Source organism: Microplitis mediator, chromosome 7, assembly GCF_029852145.1.
Source record: "Microplitis mediator isolate UGA2020A chromosome 7, iyMicMedi2.1, whole genome shotgun sequence".
NCBI classification, from domain to species: domain Eukaryota; kingdom Metazoa; phylum Arthropoda; class Insecta; order Hymenoptera; family Braconidae; genus Microplitis; species Microplitis mediator.
Window position 1 is genome coordinate 21286242 of NC_079975.1, and position 21071 is coordinate 21307312.

The following is a 21071-nucleotide window of genomic DNA, read 5'->3' on the forward strand; positions in this document are numbered from 1 at the left end:
CCCGAATGCTGCCGAGAGTCGCGTCTTCCAATAAAAATCGTATATAAAGCACGTGCGCGTGCGAAAGAAGACAAGGGAGCCGAAGAACCTTTATGCCAAAAAATATTTCCCATGGCAATCGGTAATGGCTCGGCTCCTTGGAGTATTCGTTAAAGACGAAGACAGAAAACAAGAGGATCAGGTTGGGCTGGGTCGTGCGTCGTGGTCGATGGGGTCGTCGTCCTGCCACGAGGGGAAAGAGGAAGGAAGGAAAGGGGCCCAGACGAGGGGCAAGGAGATGCCGATGGTGTATTTCTTCCATAGCCCCTTCTACTCGATCGTTTCACTGGGTGCTGGCGGTGCTTGCTTACTGCGTCGTTCTTTCACCCAGAAAAGTGTCGGCGTGTGCGACAACACAGTACACAGTCTTTACATTTTATTCTACTTGTTGTCGTATTTCGATGTATGTATGTCGTATATATATGGATATTTTATGTATTGGAATGGCTTGGGTACCCTCTAACCCTGAGCCTTTGCGCGCCATGAGAGCGTCGCAGGTCATTAAATGCCACCAGACAACTTCCTTTTTGTTGACGCGCCAGTCTACTCTGACATCACTATAAAAATATAATGTGCTCAATAAATAAATAGTTCAACAATCGATTTAGTTACAAACACTTTTGCACATCCATCCACACACAGTAAGATGATGACTGGTGATAAAATTAAATGTTGATCCAATTTAATTGTCCAAATCACCATTAATGGCGCGTACATCTTGTGAAACTTTAAGTCTTCGGACTTGAATCTAAATTGACCGCTGTCCTTCGGCAGCCTTTATGAGACTGGTTCCAAGAATTTTTGGGTTCGTGTGCAAACCAAATTCCTTTCATCGCCATTTTTACCGAGCAGGTATACACTCAAGGTTAAAATAGCGTATACACATGTATGTCTAGCCATTAATGGACTTAATAATTTCGATTTAAATAATAACGTAAAATAATTTTGCTACAAAAAAGAATAAAAAAGTTGATCACGACATCGGTCGGTTCGTAGAAAAAAATTTAACACAGTGTTAAACTTGAACGTGCGAATGTGCAGTTTCGTACGATAGTTTAGTCGTTGCGGTAGGTCTGCGTCTCGACGGCGCTACCATTCCAGTTTCAAGGACACGTTGAGGGGATTCATGGGTCTAAAGAGAAACACAAAGAAACCGATGGTTATGATGCATTCGCTGAATTGACCTATAGGTCCTGTCTACAACATATAACATCAACACTGTCTGAAACGCGATGACTACTATGCCATTAACATTAAATCTTTTCACACGATATTTTTCATAATCACAGACGATGAGTGTCCCATGACGCGTTCCAGGTTGAACCAGACCTACCGCAACAGCTTAACTACAGTACTCACTTGTGGTTACAACCTCAAGACTCGTGTGACATTTTCTCTTATGTGTGGAACGACAACATAACACTGGTTCCTTTGTTTTGTCCATTCGACGCCATGAGAACCACGTGTCTGGCCTCTCACGTTTCCCGCCAATGAAATACGCCCGACGCCACAGGCGCGTCAGTTTCTGCATATACTACAATGTTATGCCTTTTTAATGTACTAATTCCCCACCCTGGTTTACTACAGACAACATTGTTAAATGCTCTGCAGACGGTATTTTTAAATAATTTATCCAAGGCCAGCGACAATGAAAAGGAGCAGAATTAACATATATTGTAGGAGGGAGAAATGAAAATTGACGTTTAAAGTAGCCTTTGATGCGGTCTCTTTCAGAGAGCTCTCTCTGCTCCCAGAATTCTCTGCTTCTCGATGTCACTGACGGGAACAGCGGCAAGAGGAGGGCAGACTGTCCACAGACAGTTACGCGTGGGGACGGAGAATGGGTTCAAATACCTCGTTGTCGAGCGCGGGAGCCTCTGAGCGATTCATGGAGGCGTGGAATTTCCGTCGGAGAGTTAAGCACCAAGGCACCTGGACAAGTAGACGCTCGGTTGCTTTATATCATATACATATATGTATATAATTCAATTCACTTTAATTGGATAATTTATATTCAATTCTGTCTCAAAGTCTGCAAACCGTGTAAATTAGATCATTCAATTAGCTGATGGCTACTTGACGCATTCAAAGTATTGTCAGACTATCGATTAACTGATCAATCGACTATCTCTAAATTTATATTATTTCTGAGCAACACTTAATCGGGATTAAATTTTTGGATTCACCAAAAACAATTTAAGAAAAAAAATTTTAAGAACTATTGCACGAGTTTGATAATGAGATGTCGAACTAAGTGGACGATCATAGTTAGGCGGAACCACTTTGAAGGGGTTTAATCATTCCGTTTAACGTTATTCAGCACATTATCGTTAACTTCAGCCTCTTATGTTGTTCATCCACATTAAATTTAGATTGATCTGAAATAAACGTTACACTCTTTACAAGTTTAATATCTGTAAAGTTCAGCGGATGTTTTTTAAAAACAAATCCAATTTCTTAATTTTCGATATCCTATAATAACAATAATCTGAAAACCGGTTGTCTTTGCGGACCAATCCGAAAATTTCCCGCTGTTTTCACCCTCGAAAACATTATTGTCAACATTTCCAAGCTCTTCAAGCTTGACAATACCCTAGTGCATTAGCACACGCCTACTTACGTACGTACACTTGAAATTCGCACATTTCGAAAATCGGACCGAAATCAGCAACTTCTCTGTTTTTGAAAATTTTTAATTTTCTTAGCGGGAAATTCAAAAGTAGGTAAAAAATAAAACAGTATTTTATGCTGAGTTTAAAAGCATTAATAGTTTACAATGCAAAAGTTATAGCTCAAAAATATAAATAAAAGTGTGTGGTTGAGTACCACTCGAATGTCGGTTCCCGCCTTGTCGCCAACTTGACGATCGTTTCCCGCCACAGTGCGCGCGCAGTTGCGTGCATTATTCTTCTTTTCTTTGCTGTTCCCTCCTCTTTCAGCTCGAATAGGGCATCAAACTTCGAGTTCACACATGCAATACTCACACATACATGCAGTTGCAAAACAACTCAGAATATAGGGACCTTAGACTCGTGAAACATCAGGTCGGTCTTGTACTTACATACTCGCGTGTACTGACTTTTTCATAGCGTTTATCAAGCACGCCTGTTTCCTTCTACTCGTTATAATATGTCCCCTTGAATTGACTTTAGAGGCATTCACACGACGTTTTCATAACCTCTATGACTCCAACACAACACAACACCCGCATGAAAATAAATAAAGTCATCAAGTACCCAGTGAATTCATAAAAGTTTTATGATTCTCACGGAAAATCAGTCTACCCGCACAAGTCATAGGGCACGTCTGTTGTGTCGTAGGTTTTACTATTAAGGGCCATATTCTACTCTCTCATCTCCCACACAATCTCACAGAAAGGGCTTTATAATGAGCTCACAATGTAGCCCACGTATCATCAGAGACATTTTATTCCTTCTTTCTCTTTTATTTTTATTTCTTACCTGTTTTTTATTTTTTTTACAACTAATTTTTTTTATTTCTTACTACAACCCGGGTTCTTTATCCACGATTTTTTATTATTCTATAAGTCCTGCGGTTCTACGTCGTCTCAGCTTTAAAAACTTACTTCCATCCGCTGTGGTTTCGTCACGTTGTTGAGAAAAAAAAATATATAGAAGTTTTTAAAAAATAAAACTTGAGTAACAACGTGTGTACCAATCATCTGTCTTCCCAGATTTATAGTCGGTTAACTTGCAACAAAAACTATATTTAATTATATACATTTGTAATAAATACAACCCCGGTGTGATTATAAATATTTTGCCTAGTTAACGAGTTATAAAATGAATTTCCCCGTAGATGATTAAATTAATTAGTTATCTAAAGTATAAAATTTTTTATGTAAAATCAAGAGTCCGATTGTATCTTTGTCATATAATCCGAGTGAATTTAAGAGTGATTTGGTTATACGACAGCTTTAGCATATTCCACGGTTCGTTTCAGAGTGAATCCTTTTCGTTTGAGCAAGCGTGCATGTCTGCCAATCTAATTTCGTGCCTTTTGAAAATTTATTGCGAGAACGCATCGTAAATTTCGCTCTTGTCTTCACTAGAGGGTTTGAGTCGAAGGTATATAAATAGGGTGAAACGATCGACTGGGTGGAGCGGAAGAGAACTAGTTGACTGCTCGTAAATTTCATATTTTTAATTATTTTTCGAAAAAATTTTGCATATATAATCATTAGGGTGTTTAAAAAAAAAAAAAACAATTTTTTTTTTTATGGTATCTAAAAATTGAAAGTATAACTAAAAATAAAAATTTTGGTTTCATTCCGAGCTCTTAATAATGATATTAAGGTTTGCCTCAATCCATTTTTCTATTTTTCATTTAAATAACACGGGAAAAAAAAATTTTTTTTTTAGAATTTTTCAGCTCATAAACCAATCAACGGATTTTTATGTACAACAAATTTTATTGTAGGGAATTGAACGCTCTACAAAAAAAGTCTCTTATCATTTTTTGATAAATCCCACTGTTCAAAAGTTATTTAAGCTTCAAGTCAAATTTATAGTAAATTTTGAGATTTTTTTTACTTTTCCGGCGAAACTATCAGTCTTATCAAAAAATATCATAGGAACTTTTTTGTAGATAATTTTATTTCTCACAAATTATTACGAATAAAGTTTTTCGAAATTCTGCGTTGTTTTCAAGTTATGTCCATTTCAATGTCAAGCTCAAAAAAATAGATTTCTGATTAATTTTAAGGGGTTAGGGGTAGTCAGAATTTTCAAAAAATCGATTTTTTTTTTTTTGCATTTTCTTAAAGTATAATATTTTAAAAATATTGTGTGAAAATTTGAAGTGAATCCGACAAATTCTTTTCGAGTTATTTAACAATGACCAAAGGACGCTCGGGTGCTACGTGGCATTCGAGAGCAGGTAGCTAGAAACAGCTGCAAGCAACCGACCTTTCGGGTTTCATTGTCATGAATATCTCCCCATTTTAATGTATTTATAATTATATATATATATATATATATATATATATATATATATATATATATATATATCCTTCTACATATATTCACAATTTGTAGGTAGTACAAGAACTGAAAAATAATTTTTGGTTGCCAGTATACCTGTAGTCGTTGCACTGATCAGTCGATAGTTTTGTGATAAATTATTTCTCAAGTGAATTAAATTATTAACCATGGGACGTGATTCTAGAAAGGTTTCAAGAGAACTTCGGAGTTCTGAAAAAATTAATAAGTCGCGTTCAGTCAAAAGAAAGAATGTTTTTAATCCGAAAACAGCCGAACGTGATGAAAGTATTCAGAGTACATCTTCTAAAAAATTAAAACAAAACACTGAAGATGATGTACCTGAAGACAGCAGTACTGAATTTCGAATAATAAATTTTATTCAGGTATTCACTGCAATTTCTGCTCTTATAAAATGTAAAAAATGTGATGGAAATGTAGTGTTTCAAACAGCAAGTACACGTGGGCTGGGATTCAAAATTGTAGTTGCATGTAATAACTGTGGAAATGAATATATTCCTTCCTGTTCTTTCGTTGGGCATTCTTATGAAATAAACAGACGTTTCATTTTTGTAATGAGAATACTAGGAATAGGATACGAAGGATTGTGCAAGTTTTGCGGCCTGATGGACATGCCGTCTTTTTTAGATAAATCTACGCATACAATTTTACTGAAACAGATTTTGAATTGTAGTAAAGCCGTCGCAGAAACCTTCATGACGAAAGCTGTGAATGAAGAAAAGCAAGCAATGCCAACAACTGAAAATGAAGATATAAATCATCTAACTGTATCGGGAGATGGAACCTGGCAAAAACGGGGATATACATCGTCATTTGGAGTTTCTTCTATAATTGGCTATTTTACTGGAAAGATTCTTGACATAAACATTAAAAGTGCATATTGTAAGCTATGTGAGTATTGGAAAAAAAAAACAAATACTGTTGAGTTCGAGGAATGGTATCAATCGCATGAAGATGTGTGTTCTGCTAATCATCAAGGGTCTTCTGGGAAAATGGAGGTGGATGCGATGGTCGAAATGTTTTCGTATTCTGAAACTAAATATGGAGTTAAGTATGCCAACTATATTGGTGATGGTGACTCCAAGACCTATTCAGGAATTATAAAATCAGATCCTTACGAAAATACAACTGTAAATAAAAAGGAATGTATAGGGCATGTCCAAAAGCGGATGGGGAGTCGATTACGTACGCTGAAGAGTAAACAAAAAGGTCTTGGTGGTCGAGGTAAGCTCACAGGAAAATTAATAGACAAACTAACTGTGTACTATGGTTTAGCAATACGCCGGCATTGTGATTCTATTGAAAATATGAAATCTGCTATAATGGCAACCTTTTATCACTACGGCTCGAGTGATGAAAAACCGAATCATGATATGTGTCCAAAAGGCGAAGAATCTTGGTGCTCTTACCAGCGCGCTGAAGCAAGAGGAGAGCTTGATACCTTTTCTCACGATTATTCTCCTTTACCTTCTGATGTTTTAAAAGCTATCAAGCCTATATACGAAGATCTTAGTAATGAAAATTTACTTTCAAGATGTGTAGGTGGATTCAATCAGAATAATAATGAAAGCTTTAACCAACTAGTATGGAAAATATGCCCAAAAACGGTAAATACTAGTTTTACTATCGTACAAATAGCTGCATACGTTGCTATGTGTATATTTAATGAGGGTATAAATTCATTATTAGTCTTGATGAATACACTTGGACTTAATTGTGGGCCTAATTCTCATCGGTATGCAGAAAGAATGGATGCTGCACGTATCAAAGTAGCAGATAAGCGCGCTAATGATAACACCCGAGAAGGTCGATTGCAACGTAGGCACCAGCAAATCGATATTTTGGAAGCTGCTATGTCGGCTGAAGAGCTATTATATGGTCCAGGAATAGATGACTCAGTGTAAGTTATTAAATAATTCTTATAATTCGACATAAATCCATAGCAAAACTTTAAATGCGTTTTTCTCAAAACTATGTTTTCTGAACTGGTGATCACTGTAACTTAAAAACTGCTCGGTAGATTTCAATAAAATTTATTGTACTTTTGAAATACATTAAAAACTCGTGCCTGATCGAAGGATTTTTTTTTTTTTCAAAAATTTCGATTTTTTTTTAACAATAAACTGTCAGTTTTTTTCTCGAAAATTTGAAAAAAATTTCCTGAGGCCGCCATTTTGTTAATTTCGAAAAAAAAAAAAAAAGCTTCGATCAGGCACAAGATTATCTATTAATAAAACTAATTTTTCTTGTCCGATTGATTTTAGATGAATCTCCAAGGACTTATGATGATCACCGCAAAGGACTTCGGGAGGAACGGGCTCTACAAAAACAGCGATAACTTTTTGAATTATTAATTTTTTTTTTTGAAATTTTCGTGAAGTCAAATCGAAACGTGTTCTAATAAAGCTATGTTTTTATTTTTGTCAAATAAAGTAATTAACTACAAAAAAAAAATTATTGAAAATCATCATTTTTTCATACCCCTGAGTACCCCTAACCCCTTAAGAGCTTGACATTAAAATGAAAATAAATTGAAAACAATACGGAATTTCGAAAAATTTTATTCGTAATAATTTGTTTAGAATAAAATTACCTACAAAAAAGTTTCTATGACATTTTGTAATAAGACTGATAGTTTCGCCGGAAAAGTGAAAAGATCTCAAAATTTACTATAAATTTGACTTGAAGCTTAAATAACTTTTGAACAGTGGGATTTATCAAAAAATGATAAGAGCTTTTTTTGTAGAGCCTTCAATTTCCTACACAAAGTTTCATCGCACATAAAAATCCGTTGAGTGGTCTGTAAGCTAGAAAATTCTAAAAAAAAAAAAATTTTTCCTATGTTATTTAAATGGAAAATAGAAAAATGGATTGAGGCAAACCTTAATATTATTATTAAGAGCTCGGATTGGCACCATAATTTTTATTTTCAGGTATACTCTCAATTATTGAATACCAAAAAAAAATTTGTTTTTTCTGAAACACCCTAATAATCATTTCTAAATGTTTTTATTGAGGTTATGTTTTTTTTCTTTATAGAAAACATGTATTGACTTGATAGGGTAACATTTTCCTTGTCCACCTTGAACAACTTACTCAATTACACCACTTTGTCACCGTTTATATGTACATGGATGTAAATGTGTTGGGTCATGTTCCCTCTTCTTGGAATATGAGTCAGGTCTCACAAGTTCGTTGGCACCTGACCGACACAAGTTGCCTGATAATTTTTTAAAAATTTTTACAACTAAATTTACCATTAAAACGCACAATGATCATTTTATTATGACCTTCAGTCCGAAAATAATTTTATTTGTCCATTCATCCGATACTTTGAAGCTCAGAAAAAAAACATTCGTTTGATTTATTCGAATTCTTTTCGTTATTTTATTGTACATAAAAAAAAGGCATTAAGAATGATTGAATGGCCACATAAAATGTCAATGAATTTAGTTGAATAATTATAATATTTTATGTTTACAGGTTGTACATCGCAATACATCGGCAGCATCACCAACAAAGGTAAGTGTAGAATAAAGCCAATCAATAGTAGCGCTTTTATATATACATGCTAGGCGTAATTTATCTCAGAGGGTGTCCATCGATACAGCAAAAGTGGGACACCCCTTGAAGTATGTACCTCACACCCTTATGATCGATGCAGACGGTTGCTTCACTCGTAAGTAGGGCTTTCGCGAATAGAAGGAAGAAAGGTGAAAAGGAAAGAAGTAGTTTAGTCAAGTGTGCAAAAGATAAAGAGAGCATGATTTCCTCGTCGCAGTGCAGCGACGATACAGTACTTTCATATATACACATACATATACGCATACTTGTAGTTATATATATGTGTATATTGAATAAGCCTGTAGCTGTGAGAAACTTTTGAAGCAGAGGAAGAAGCAGCCTTGTGTCGTGCTCTAGATCGAATGCACCTGGTCGTTTTTTTCTTTCTTCTTTCGCCATCGGTGTTCTTTTAGTCGAGGTTGGAATCGAGGTAGGTCATATACTTATCCTGTGTAACAACATCCTGTAAACCTGTTGGTGAGATTGTTTAATGTAAAATATGATGCCGTGAGTTATTTTCAATTAAGCGATCCACTAGCTTTTGAATACTAGCTGGTGTCACGTCGACGTATTTAACTAATTCATGTCATTTAAGCGACTCTTATTAAACTCTAGAATGCTATGAGTATTAAAATACTTGAGAATTTAAGGTACCGCGTTATTCTTTGAGGAATAACGAAGAATATTGGGGAAATGTGTACTCGTTTTGATAAAATTCGAGTTAAATTTATATAATTTTTTCCAAGGCGTAAATGTCAAAATTGAAATCACAAGGGGTTTTATTTGATGTCATTTGAATAATTGGTATTGGTACTGTCCATAAGTCAATTAATTTTGGACAGTATTTATTTTAAAGCTGATAGTTATTTGAAAAACCTGAATTTTTATTGGAAATTCTTTTTTTTTCATGGATAATTAGTTTTCAAAAACGAGAAATTTTATAGCAAGACTTTAATAAATTCACAATTATCAAAAACTACACAAAAAAAATCTGAAAACCGCCTGACCCTGCGGGCCAGCCCCAAAACTTCCCGCTGTTTTAGAGCTCACGGAGCTCGGAAAAGTTATTACTTGTAATTTTTTGAGCTTTTCGAGCTCAAGAATTTGTTAGGCCGGTAAAACATACCTTCACTGAAAAATTATAAGTTTTGTTTGGTGGCAATCGAAAGGGCTCAACAAAACTTAAAACTGATTACATTTTGAGGCATATTGGGCAAGTGGTTTATAAGTTATACGCAAAAAATCAAAAACAAAAAAAAATTTTCATTTTTATTCTTCGTATAACTCGTAAACTACATGACCGATCTACCCCAAAATCTAATCAATTCTAAGTTTTGGTGAGCCCTTTCGATTGCCACCAAGTACGTTCAAATCAGTTGATTCGTTCCAAAAATTTCGTCGGACAAAAAAATTTTACACACACGCACACACACACACACATACACACAGACATCTATCAGGGAATAGTCAGAATAGCTCCCTAGGACCTCAAAACGTCGAGATCTGATGAAAACTCGATTTTCGAAAATCGGACCGAAACCAATAACTTCCCTATTTTTGAAAATTTGCAATTTTCTTAGCGGGAAGTTCAAAAAGGATTTCTTGGCATCCTGAGAAAATTTTTGTTTTCATTTCATGGTTCAAAAATTTTCTTGCGTCAAGAAATTATTTCTTTCTGTGTACTTGAGATTTTTCAAAATAATGTTAGTAGTGTATTTTTTTAATTTGTTGAGTTTGAATTCAACTCAATGTCTTGATTAGTTACATAGATTATATATATTTGTTAAAAATTATGCTTCAAATTTTTTTTTATCATATCAACAAATCGATATTCATGTAAAGTTCATAAATTTTATTAAAACTCCACGATAATTATCCAAGAAAACCGATAAAATTTTTAACAACAGAAGAAATTTTATTATACTAAAAAAATTGAATAATATTTTATCAATTGATTTGTCGTATTTTCATCGATGAAAAAAATATATAAATGAAATTCGTAACGATATTTCTAGTGTTATATATTTTTTGATAAAAGCCGTCTGCAGTTGTATAGTTATATAGTGAGGGTCGAAGTATATCGGGAGTTATCGAATATCGACGTGATCCTTAGGCTTTAATACTCACAACGGGAATGAAACATCCGCCATAGTATGGGAATTCCGTGAAAACCAGTCAGACAATACAATGCCCTCGGCTAAAGAATTTGATCGAGTACTATATATATTTTTCTTCAACCATTTATTCCGTATCTATCTATATATACCATAAATATATAATAATATTCTAGAATACATGTACACTCGCAGTCCACATTGTGGGCGTGGGTTCGAATCCCACTTCTGACACTAAAGTGTAATAAATGGTAACTTATAATTTATAAATCACTTATATTAATATAACAACATACTTAAGTAAGAAATAATAACATCACAATTACAGCGGTCAAAAAAAGCAGGAATTTCATTTAATTGAAAAATCCCATAAGTCAATGACTCAAATGAACACATGCAGTTTTAGTTTTACAGAAATCATTTTTGTTTTTTTTTTATTTAAAATTCGCGCTTTTTTGGAAAATTAATTTCAAATGTTGTTTTATTGTTGACTGTTATATGACTAATTAAAATGTTTAAACTAATTATAATTTTTTGTAATTTCTGAGTTTCAAAGGTCAAATACATATTTAATACTTCATTTTATCTGTAATAAATGATTTGAGTGGAAACATTTAAAAAAACAATGACTTTATAACTTTTTTCCATTTGGTTGAGAAACCCCATAAGTCAGTCAACTTTAAATAATTTTTTTAAGTAGTTTCAGTTAAAAAATTAAATTTTTCTTGTTGGAATCTTTTTCAGAGACGCTAATATTATTGTATTCAATTATTTATTTATTATTTTAATGTCAAATTTTTCCAAAAAATGTTTTTTGTGTTTCCTGAAAAATTTTGTTTTCTTTACTTATGGGGTTTCTCAAATAAACGATTCAAGTAATTTTCTTAAAAATCTACATCTCGGCGAAATTGTAACCACTTTGTCCTTTTTTCAATTAATACTACAATTTTTTTTTAATAATCAATCAAATTTGAATACGGTTACGGCAGTTGAAAGTCATTGAATATTTTTAAAAAGTTGGGAGACAGAGCACTGTCAGAGAATGCCTTAATGTCAACATTTGTTTTCTAAATATTTAAATGTTTTGAAATAAGTTTCACTTTCGTTACAATATATATATATATATATATATATACTTATTTGTCTATTGCTAATGTGATATTGTAGCTCTCTCTACATCTATTAAAAAATCAAAGTGACCATTAAACTTAATCTCGTTTAAAATAATTATCGGTGAATAGAAACAGACGTACATAGTAATATTGTGATGACGATGAAAGAGGTGAGGATGTGGTCCACGCGTTGTTAAACAAGGGGAACACCTTGTGTTCATGCTCGAGTAATTTAAGCTGCGGTGACACCTCGAGAGTGCGGTAAGACGCAAGAGGAAAGGCCGCGTTATCCGACGCCAGCCCTCCTCTGGGTCAACTTCCTGTCTACTGTACACCATCTTACCACACGCATTCGCTTGTCGTTCTTTCACTACTCACTTGAAAGATATATTATATTTGTCCAACCGCGAATATACATATATAGAACCAGATTTATCTGTAGGTACCTTCTATCCTTATTAGTACAAATCAAAATCAGAGTATATTTATATTCATATTAACAATATCCAGCACTATTATTATTATTATTATTTTAATATTACATATTAACGTACTGTGATAATTATAAAGAGACACAGTAATATTATTTAATTTTAATTGCATTGGTACCACGATATACTTGCTTATGGAATCGTACGTGACCAATGTATTCATAGCTTATGATATGTGAACATATAATCAGATAAATATATACATACGTATATAAGCTATAGCTTCAAACAGATATTAATTAGCTTAATTCAAAGCATGAAAATTTAATCCTTTGTCTCATAAATTCTTATAATATCAAGATGTCGATTATATATGAATAACGTTATATATATTAATTATCTTGTTTCACTTATTCCTATAATTAGATCCAGAGTTTAAGTGAAATATATACTCAGCTGTGAGAATTATACAAAACTGTACGATAATATCAAATAGCCCATATACATATAAATTAAATTTAACGTAGTCTACTATTAATACCTATATATTTTTTTCTAAACATGTCATTATTTTTAAAAATATTCGTAACATACTTATAGTACGGAAGGGTAATTAAGTTTTTTTTAACGGTACAAAGACAATTAAAATCGACTGTGACGTTTAATAATAGTCATGTTTTTTTTACTATCATAAAAAATACACTCAATATTTAAAAATATAAAAATGTTATTACATATTTAATTTATTTTCGTATTCAAATATCTTTTAAACGCATAATCATACATCGATTTCGTAAAATGCATTATGTTGAGATTCGATGATAAGCTTCAATTTTTATTTTTTTCTTCCTACGGCTCTTGTCATTTATCAAATAGTCTATTTTTATGACTTTATTCTTGAATGACTTTTTATCGAAAAATAATATGTGATTATATTTTTTAAAATGTATGTCAGAATAAGGCCGTGCTTCAATTACCGCTATCTTTTTTTTTAAATTTCTACAATTATTTCATCGAACTTTTCTACGGCTATTAAAATTTTTTTAATTTTTATGACAATATTTTGAATTTAATTTCTGCTATCAGTTAACTATTTTTAAATATGAGTAATTTTTAATTAACTTGAAATCAATTCGTGAAAAAAAGTAAATTATATAAATTGAGAAACGACAGGTAAGTGATCGGTAAACATGCAGAGAAATTATTCACGTTTGAAATGCTATGTATATTAGACCGGTTCAAAAAAATCGACTATTTTTTTTTTTTCAAAACTCGCAGTGAAATATCTTCCTAGTCATGAAAAAAGAAGCCTGTGAAAACGGGAGCTCTTAATATCAATTTCGAAAGGTCGCTCATCGTATATTTCTATTTTACGTTTAAATAACATGGGAAAAAAAACTTTTTTAGTTTGAAATTTTTCACCTCGGCAATGGCTGATTGTACGAATAAGCCTAGCATATATTTTTGTAGGGAATTTAACGCTCTACAAAAAAAATCTCTTATCATTTTTCGACAAATCCATCTGTTCAAAAATTATTGGAGCTCGAAGTCAAGTAAGAGTAAATTTTGATATCTTTTTGATATCTGATGTATGTGTGTGTGTGTGTATGTGTGTAAACTCTTCGTAACTTTTTAACTAACCAACCGATTTGGATGGCTAAGGCGGCAATCGAAAGAGTTTGTAGACCATCAACTTTCCTAAAAATTTCAGATCATTTGATCAAGTAGACTCGAAAATATTGACGAATTACGAAAGAAAATTTTTTTTTTTTAGTTTTTTATTGATTTCTCAGAAACGACTTAAATGATCGACTTTAAAATCTAATCAGCTCTAGAACTCAATAAAACGCATCGATTGCCGCCTTAGCCATCTCAATCGGTTAATTTGTTCGAAAGATATCGTGGGAGAAAGAAATGCTAAAAAACGGTTTTTTTCGAAAACAATGGCATTCAAAAGTATATTCGAGCTCGAAAATTTATTCACAACAATGTTTTCGAGCTCAAAGAGCTCGAAAACAGCGAGAAGTTTTGGGGCTAGCGCAGGGTCAACCGATAGACCGATTTTTTGTTTTCGTGTTGATTTTTATAAATCTACTTTCCCATTCTGATTGACATATGTTTGTTATTCTTATGGCTGACGTTTGTCACTTATCGAAAATTAATAATGAAAACATGATAAAATTACTATTACTAATATTATGATTAAAGTAATAGGATAATATTTAATAAGTAGTGAAATACTTGATACAGTACGTCATCGGAATACTTGAATACTTAATAGCTAGTATAATCACCTTTAAGTTTTGATAATATGTTTTTAACAAATCATTAGCCTGTTTTATTAGTTATGCTTGGCAACAATTGACGTCAAAGCACCAGTTTATCGACGTCAAGACAGTGAATACAGAGAATACTTTGATGCTTAAAATGTTTCCTGTTATTCAATTCCAATTAATGCGCGCTTCAATTTTATAACTGTTGTTAAAACGTCGTTAACTGACATTTATCGTGTGTTAATTATTTACTTCCAAGAAACTTTTAGACTCGATAATTTCGATTGAAAAAATACATTTCGAAAGGAGGAATTTTTTAATGACGTCAAATATAATAAATTTATAAAATCACTTTATAGATGTAAATAAATATAGAAGCGCTAGAGGCTTTTGCTGTACTATTTTTTTATTTCAATTAAAGTTAATAGAATTTTTCTTCTACACGCGGAAAAACAATTAGAGACAAGGATTAATTTCTTATAAGCATTCAGTGGTTCAAAAATTTTAATGCGAATTATCGAATGTTTTATCAAGTACACGGAATTCAAATTAGTCATAATGATTTTTATAAATAAATTGAGGATAGAATTCATAAAACATATTTATATTTGAACAAAAAAAGTATATTAGTATCCTTTAATAGGCTATTGGGGTCCTGAAGACCATAGATAGTTTTGGACTTCAAATATCTCAATAGCTATCCAGTTTTTGAAAAAAGTATAAGATACCTTTTTTGTAGAGAATTCAAAACACTACAAAAAAGATTTCTTGTATTTTTTCAAAAAGCTTAATATTTACAGAGATATTTTTCAAAAACCAATTACACTTGTTCCTAACTGAAATTTTCTATAGAAAAATTTCCATAATTTTTGAAAATAAATACAAAAGTATTTTTTTTACAGTGGGGCCGATATATCAGTTTGAATTTCTAATCTCTGTTGGTCTTCCTGTAATATGTTATTCTCATTAAATATTAAATCAGTGAAAAAATGAGTTTTCATGATTTATTATTTTTTAACTTCCCGCTAAAAAAATTGCAAATTTTCAAAAATCCGGGAAGTTATTGGTTTTGGTCCGATTTTCGAAAATCGAGTTTTCATCAGATGTCGACGTTTTAAGGTCCTAGTGTGTGTAAACTTTTTTTGTCCGACGATATCTTCGAAACGAATCAACCGGTTTGAACGAACTTTGTGGCAATCGAAAAAGCTCACCAAAACTTAGAATTGATTAGTTTTTGGGGTAAATCGGTCATGTAGTTTACGAGTTATACGAAGAATTAAAATTGAAAATTTTTCTTGTTTTTGGTTTTTTGCGTATAACTTATAAACCACTTGCCCTATTTGCCTCAAAATGTAATCAGTTTTAAGTCTTGTTGAGCCCTTTCGATTGCCACCAAGAACGTTCAAATCGGTTCATTCCATCCAAAGACATCGTCGGACAGAAATTGTAATTTTTCAGTGAAGGTATGTTTTACCAGCCCAACAAACTTTTGAGCTCGAAGAGCTCACAAATTTACAAGTAATAATGTTTCCGAGCTACCTGAGCTCGAAGTCAGTGTGAAGTTTTGGGGCTGGCCTGCAGGGTCAGGCGGTTTTCGGATTTTTTTCTTTACAACTGTCATGATTTTTATAATAAATATAGCGAAAATATAAATCGATCATAATAGTTCTAGTTCAACCTACAGAGACTCATTATTGGTACGAAAAAAAAAAATAACAAACTTTGGTTCATTATAATCGGTCTCTTAGTTTTTGAGTTATTACCGGTTGCTTAAAATATAATGTGCCAACAAAAATCAAACGAAAAAAATTCCCTGCTCACTAATTTTTTTCAACAGCTTAATGACAGTAACCTATAAAAAACATTCCATCGATTTTTGAATATTTGGAATTTGAATCAAATAAGTGAGATTTTATTTCAAAATAAAATTTTAATTAAATCAGTTGTTTTCGTGATAAATATTAAAATTTATTTACGAACTCGACGTATTATTTGTTGTTTACTTTCATAAAAAAAAAAAAATAAGTTATCGTGCAGACTATAAGGTCACTTTTTTCAGACCGTCAAAAGACCTTCCTTAACTAAAATAAATTTAAAAAAACGTATTGTTTTTAAATTTTTCAGTGTCGTTTAAGGATCAATTAAAAATGCGCAGTATGTATTTTTATTTTTGACCTTGACTTTAAAAAAAAAATTTCGACAATTTTTTTTACTAATTTCGGAGAGATGTAACCTTTTTAATAGTTGAGTAAACAACATAATTACTAAAAATAAAAATATTTATACTCGGAGTCTAGTAAACAGTTGAATACTTCGACGTATTAATATCAGTACGTGATTAATATCTACGCTGTTGAAAACATTTTCGATTTTCATCGATAATCCGTGGAATTTTAATAAAATTAATTAAATTAACATTGATATCGATTTGTTGACGTGATTAAAAAATCTCAAAGTATAAAGTTTAATGAAATCACAATTTGACTATTTGAAAATATGAGTCTATGTAATTAATCAAGACATTGACTTGGTAATTGATTGGAAAAATTTTTAAAATACACCAGTAAGGTTTTTTTTAAAACCTTAATTAGTTTTTGAAAATTGGGAGCTGATTAAAGTCATGCTATGAAATTTCTCGTGATTAAAAACTAATGATACATGAAAAAGAAGAATTTTCAATGAGAATTCAGGTTTTTCCAATAACTATCAGCTTTAGAACTAATATTATTTAAAAATAATTGAATTATGGACGATAAAAAAAAAAACAATTGTTCGAATGAAATGAAATAAAATCCATTGTCATTTTAATTTTTATGACATTTATGTCGTGGAAATTTAAGATATGGATATAATCATATTTTATATTTCTGGCTGATTTGAGCTCGTTAATAACTTCAAGTAGTTTGCTTTAATTTTCAAGGAAAATTTTTAACAGTGCACTGAGATAATAAATAATTTTTAGAAACTTTGGATTTTCCGTTTACAAAAAATTATGCAATTGGAAATTTTCAATCTCATATATTTTACGTGCAAAAATTCGAAGATTTCATTCAAAATAATTTTCTTAATCGAAGAAATCTGAGTTCAGTTCAATTTATGCCGATGTTATTTTTTGGCGAAATTCGATGTAAATAAGTTTTGATTATTTTCTGTCAAGTAAATTATTTTTCAAAGATATGAAATTAATAATGCAATAATTTTTATTGAGTTACTTAATATTGTTTTTACAAAAGTTATTTTTTTTCTCAGCATGTATCAAAAAAATTTTTAGTTTAATGTTTAACTATATCAGAAAATAAATAATAATAATAATAATAATAATAATGTATCAATAAAGTATACAAATAACTTCATTTTTTGCTTTAAATTTTAAAGACAATTTTCAATCTATTTTCATTATAGTGACAGAAAAATAAAAAACATTTTTATATTTGCCATAGAAAATGTAAGACCTCAAATTATCATATTGTTGTCATATTTCATCTATAAATATTAATTGGTTTTATAGATTATACTCAAGGTTGAGACTTGTCCATTTACCGTCTGAAGTAAAGGGAAAATGAGAACAAATAGAAACAAATGTCGGTTATTCCAATAAATGTAATGTTACTATGTATATTCAACAAAATGTAAATGCCTAATGTATATACATATATATATATATATGATTGTAAGAATGCCATAAAATGGTGCCACATGTTGACTATCAAATTATTGTATGATAATACTTTACGTAAGAACACTAGATAAAAATATTATAATTTAAAAAAAATATTTATTTTATCACAAATAATAAATGACTTTTTTAGTAATAATTACAGACAGTCTGTCATATGATGATGATTATTATCAATTAAAATAAAGTATTATTAGACAAAGTAAGCAGGAATGAAGACGTGAAACTGGCAAATGGGTCAAGGCGGCGAAATTACTTGTCTTCTTCTTCTTTTTTTTTTCTTCTTCTCTATCTTACTTTGCCGGTGCGACAACAAATTGCATAACGAGTTACAGCTTTACGACGCGTCGCAATAGTCATTATCGGTGACGTGGACGTTGAACGGCCGCCAGGTCGGATCCCAGCAAGAAATAAACTAACATGAGTTGAGAGGAAGAGAAGATCAACACGTCGCGACGCCATACATACATAATTAAATACATATATATATATATATACACATGCATACATATATACATATTTACTAAACCTCACAATAATCTAAAATAAAATTTAATTGATTTTTGTCTGGCAATTTTATAAAATTATTTTTTTATTGCCGACAAGGATACAAATTATTTATTATTATTATTATTATTATTATTATTATTATTATTATTATTATTATTATTAAATTCCTTTGTTTGAACGTACTTGTAATCATCGTGAAGATGATTTTGTTGACATGAGCATTAGTAATTCAGACATTACCAGATGTTCTTGTTGTTGAGAAAATTACTCGACTACAAGTAGTAAGAATTGTATTATAGTATAGTCATATATATATATATGATGATGTCACTTGTATAGCAATTACCAAAGTTTCAAATGTTATGTAGGACATAATAATACTCTGACAATACTTGTACGTATACTTGTTACGTATGTCTTATATACATTTATAAATATTGAATGTATAACAATAACAGCCGGCGTTAACGAAATATATTTCATTAATTTGATAAGATTATTTAATTATATTAAATATATCAAACAAAGTTCAAAAATAATAATGCGACAATAAATAATTCATGTCATGACCTGATATATTTATATACGTAAAAATAAATATAAAAATATAAGGTAATGATGACAACGATAAAAACGAGGTTACTTGACTTACTACTTGATAAGAATAAGAAAAATAATAATATGAAAAAAATAAACAGGTATAAAACACTACAATGAGTTGTGATACATATTACGAAATACGTAAATATAAGATGGAGGATTGGAAAATATAGTAGGGCAGAACAGTGTCGCCGGTTCTGTTTGATGATGAGAGATAGACTAACAACTTTTCGCGCTGTTGACTCGATAGAGAATGTTTCGTAATGTTTTTCAGTTCTTTGGCTGGTTAAACGACACCATTTTCCCGTGAACCAGGCGGTCGTGACCGAGAGAGTTGAAAGAGTTTCCTGTGTAGTGGGCAACCAGCCAATGATGGAAATGCATCGTAGCTTCTTGTAATCCGCACTGTGATATTACATCCGGTAGAGACCTCTACCCCTATATATATACATATATGTTTAAACTTATTCTGCTGTACAATAAAGCTCGTAAACTTGATTTTATACGATTATTTGAACAGTAATTTTCGGTGATTCGGATTTTCCTAAACAGTCACAATAACTCGTCTGCATCTTATATTATTTTAAATTAAACACACAACATAAAACAGAATCGGTTATTTGAGAAACCCCATAAGTCGAGGAAACAATTTTTCAGGAAACACAAAAAACATTTTTTGGAAAAATTTGACATTAAAATAATAAATAAATAATTGAATACAATAATGTTAGCGTCTCTGAAAAAGATTCCAACAAGAAAAATTTAATTTTTTAACTGAAACTACTTAAAAAAATTATTTAAAGTCGATTGACTTGTGGGTTTCTCAACCAAACGAAAAAAAAAGTTATAGAATCATTGTTTTTTTAAATGTTTCCACTCAAATCATTTATTAGACTGATAAAATAAAGTATTAAATATGTATTTGAACTCTGAAACTCAGAAATTACAAAAAATTATAATCAATTTAACCATTTTAATTAGTCATATAACAGTCAACAATAAAACAACATTTGAAATTAATTTTCCAAAACAGCGCGAATTTTAAATAAAAAAAAAAAAAATTATTTCTGTAAAACTAAAACTGCATACACGGAAAGAAAATTATGGAAACTGTTCCCATAATTTTGTGAAATTTTTTCTTATACCATCATAGGAATTACGACCATAAATTATGGAAGCAGTTCCTATAATTATAGGAATCTTTCCCATAATTATAGTAATAGTTCCTATAATTATGGGAATGATACCCATAACGTTATGGGAATGGTTCCTTTAATTATAGGAATGGTTCCTATAATTTATAGGAATACTTTCTATAATATTATGGGAATCATTCCCACAATATATGGGAACTATTTCTATAAATTATAAAAACCATTCCCATAAATTAGAGGGACGATTCCTATAACATTATAGGAACTATTTTTATACCATTATGGGAACTATTCCCATAATATTATAGGAACGGTTCCTATAATAGTATAGGAATAGTTCCTATACCATTATGGGAATCTTTCCCATAATATTATGAGAATAGTTCCCATACCATTATAGGAACCATTCCTATAATATTATGGGAATGGTTCCCATACTATCATGAAAAAATGAATTTTAAGGAAAGTGTAGAAATCACTTCTACAATACACAGAAATATAGAAGCAAAAATTCAAACATTGAAAAAAAAATTTGCATTTAACAAAAACATTAAAATTTCGACAAAAATTTTTTTTT

General features: G+C 31.2%; 3 protein-coding genes across 4 annotated transcripts in view; 2 read left to right on the forward strand and 1 right to left on the reverse strand.

The window, feature by feature from the left end:
* Positions 1–21071, forward strand: part of LOC130670888 (3-phosphoinositide-dependent protein kinase 1) — a 143345-nt gene that overhangs the window by 31754 nt on the left and 90520 nt on the right. Inside the window, exon 2 of the mRNA XM_057474497.1 lies at positions 8544–8582. Coding sequence (XP_057330480.1) covers positions 8544–8582 — 39 coding nt within the window. The remainder of the gene's footprint in view (positions 1–8543; positions 8583–21071) is intronic.
* LOC130670898 (uncharacterized) overlaps positions 1–21071 on the reverse strand; it is a 57819-nt gene that overhangs the window by 27231 nt on the left and 9517 nt on the right. The window lies entirely within an intron of this gene.
* LOC130670890 (uncharacterized) lies at positions 5091–7548 on the forward strand. Of its 2 annotated transcripts, XR_008990445.1 has the most exons (3): positions 5091–6667; positions 6750–6960; positions 7325–7548. XR_008990445.1 is itself a non-coding variant. In XM_057474501.1 (2 exons), the coding sequence occupies exons 1-2, from the start codon at positions 5210–5212 to the stop codon at positions 7326–7328; spliced, it is 1755 nt and encodes a 584-aa protein (XP_057330484.1). In that variant the 5' UTR covers positions 5091–5209; the 3' UTR covers positions 7329–7548. The 2 variants fall into 2 exon arrangements, 1 of the variants encoding a protein (XP_057330484.1); XM_057474501.1 differs by having other exon boundaries at positions 5091–6960.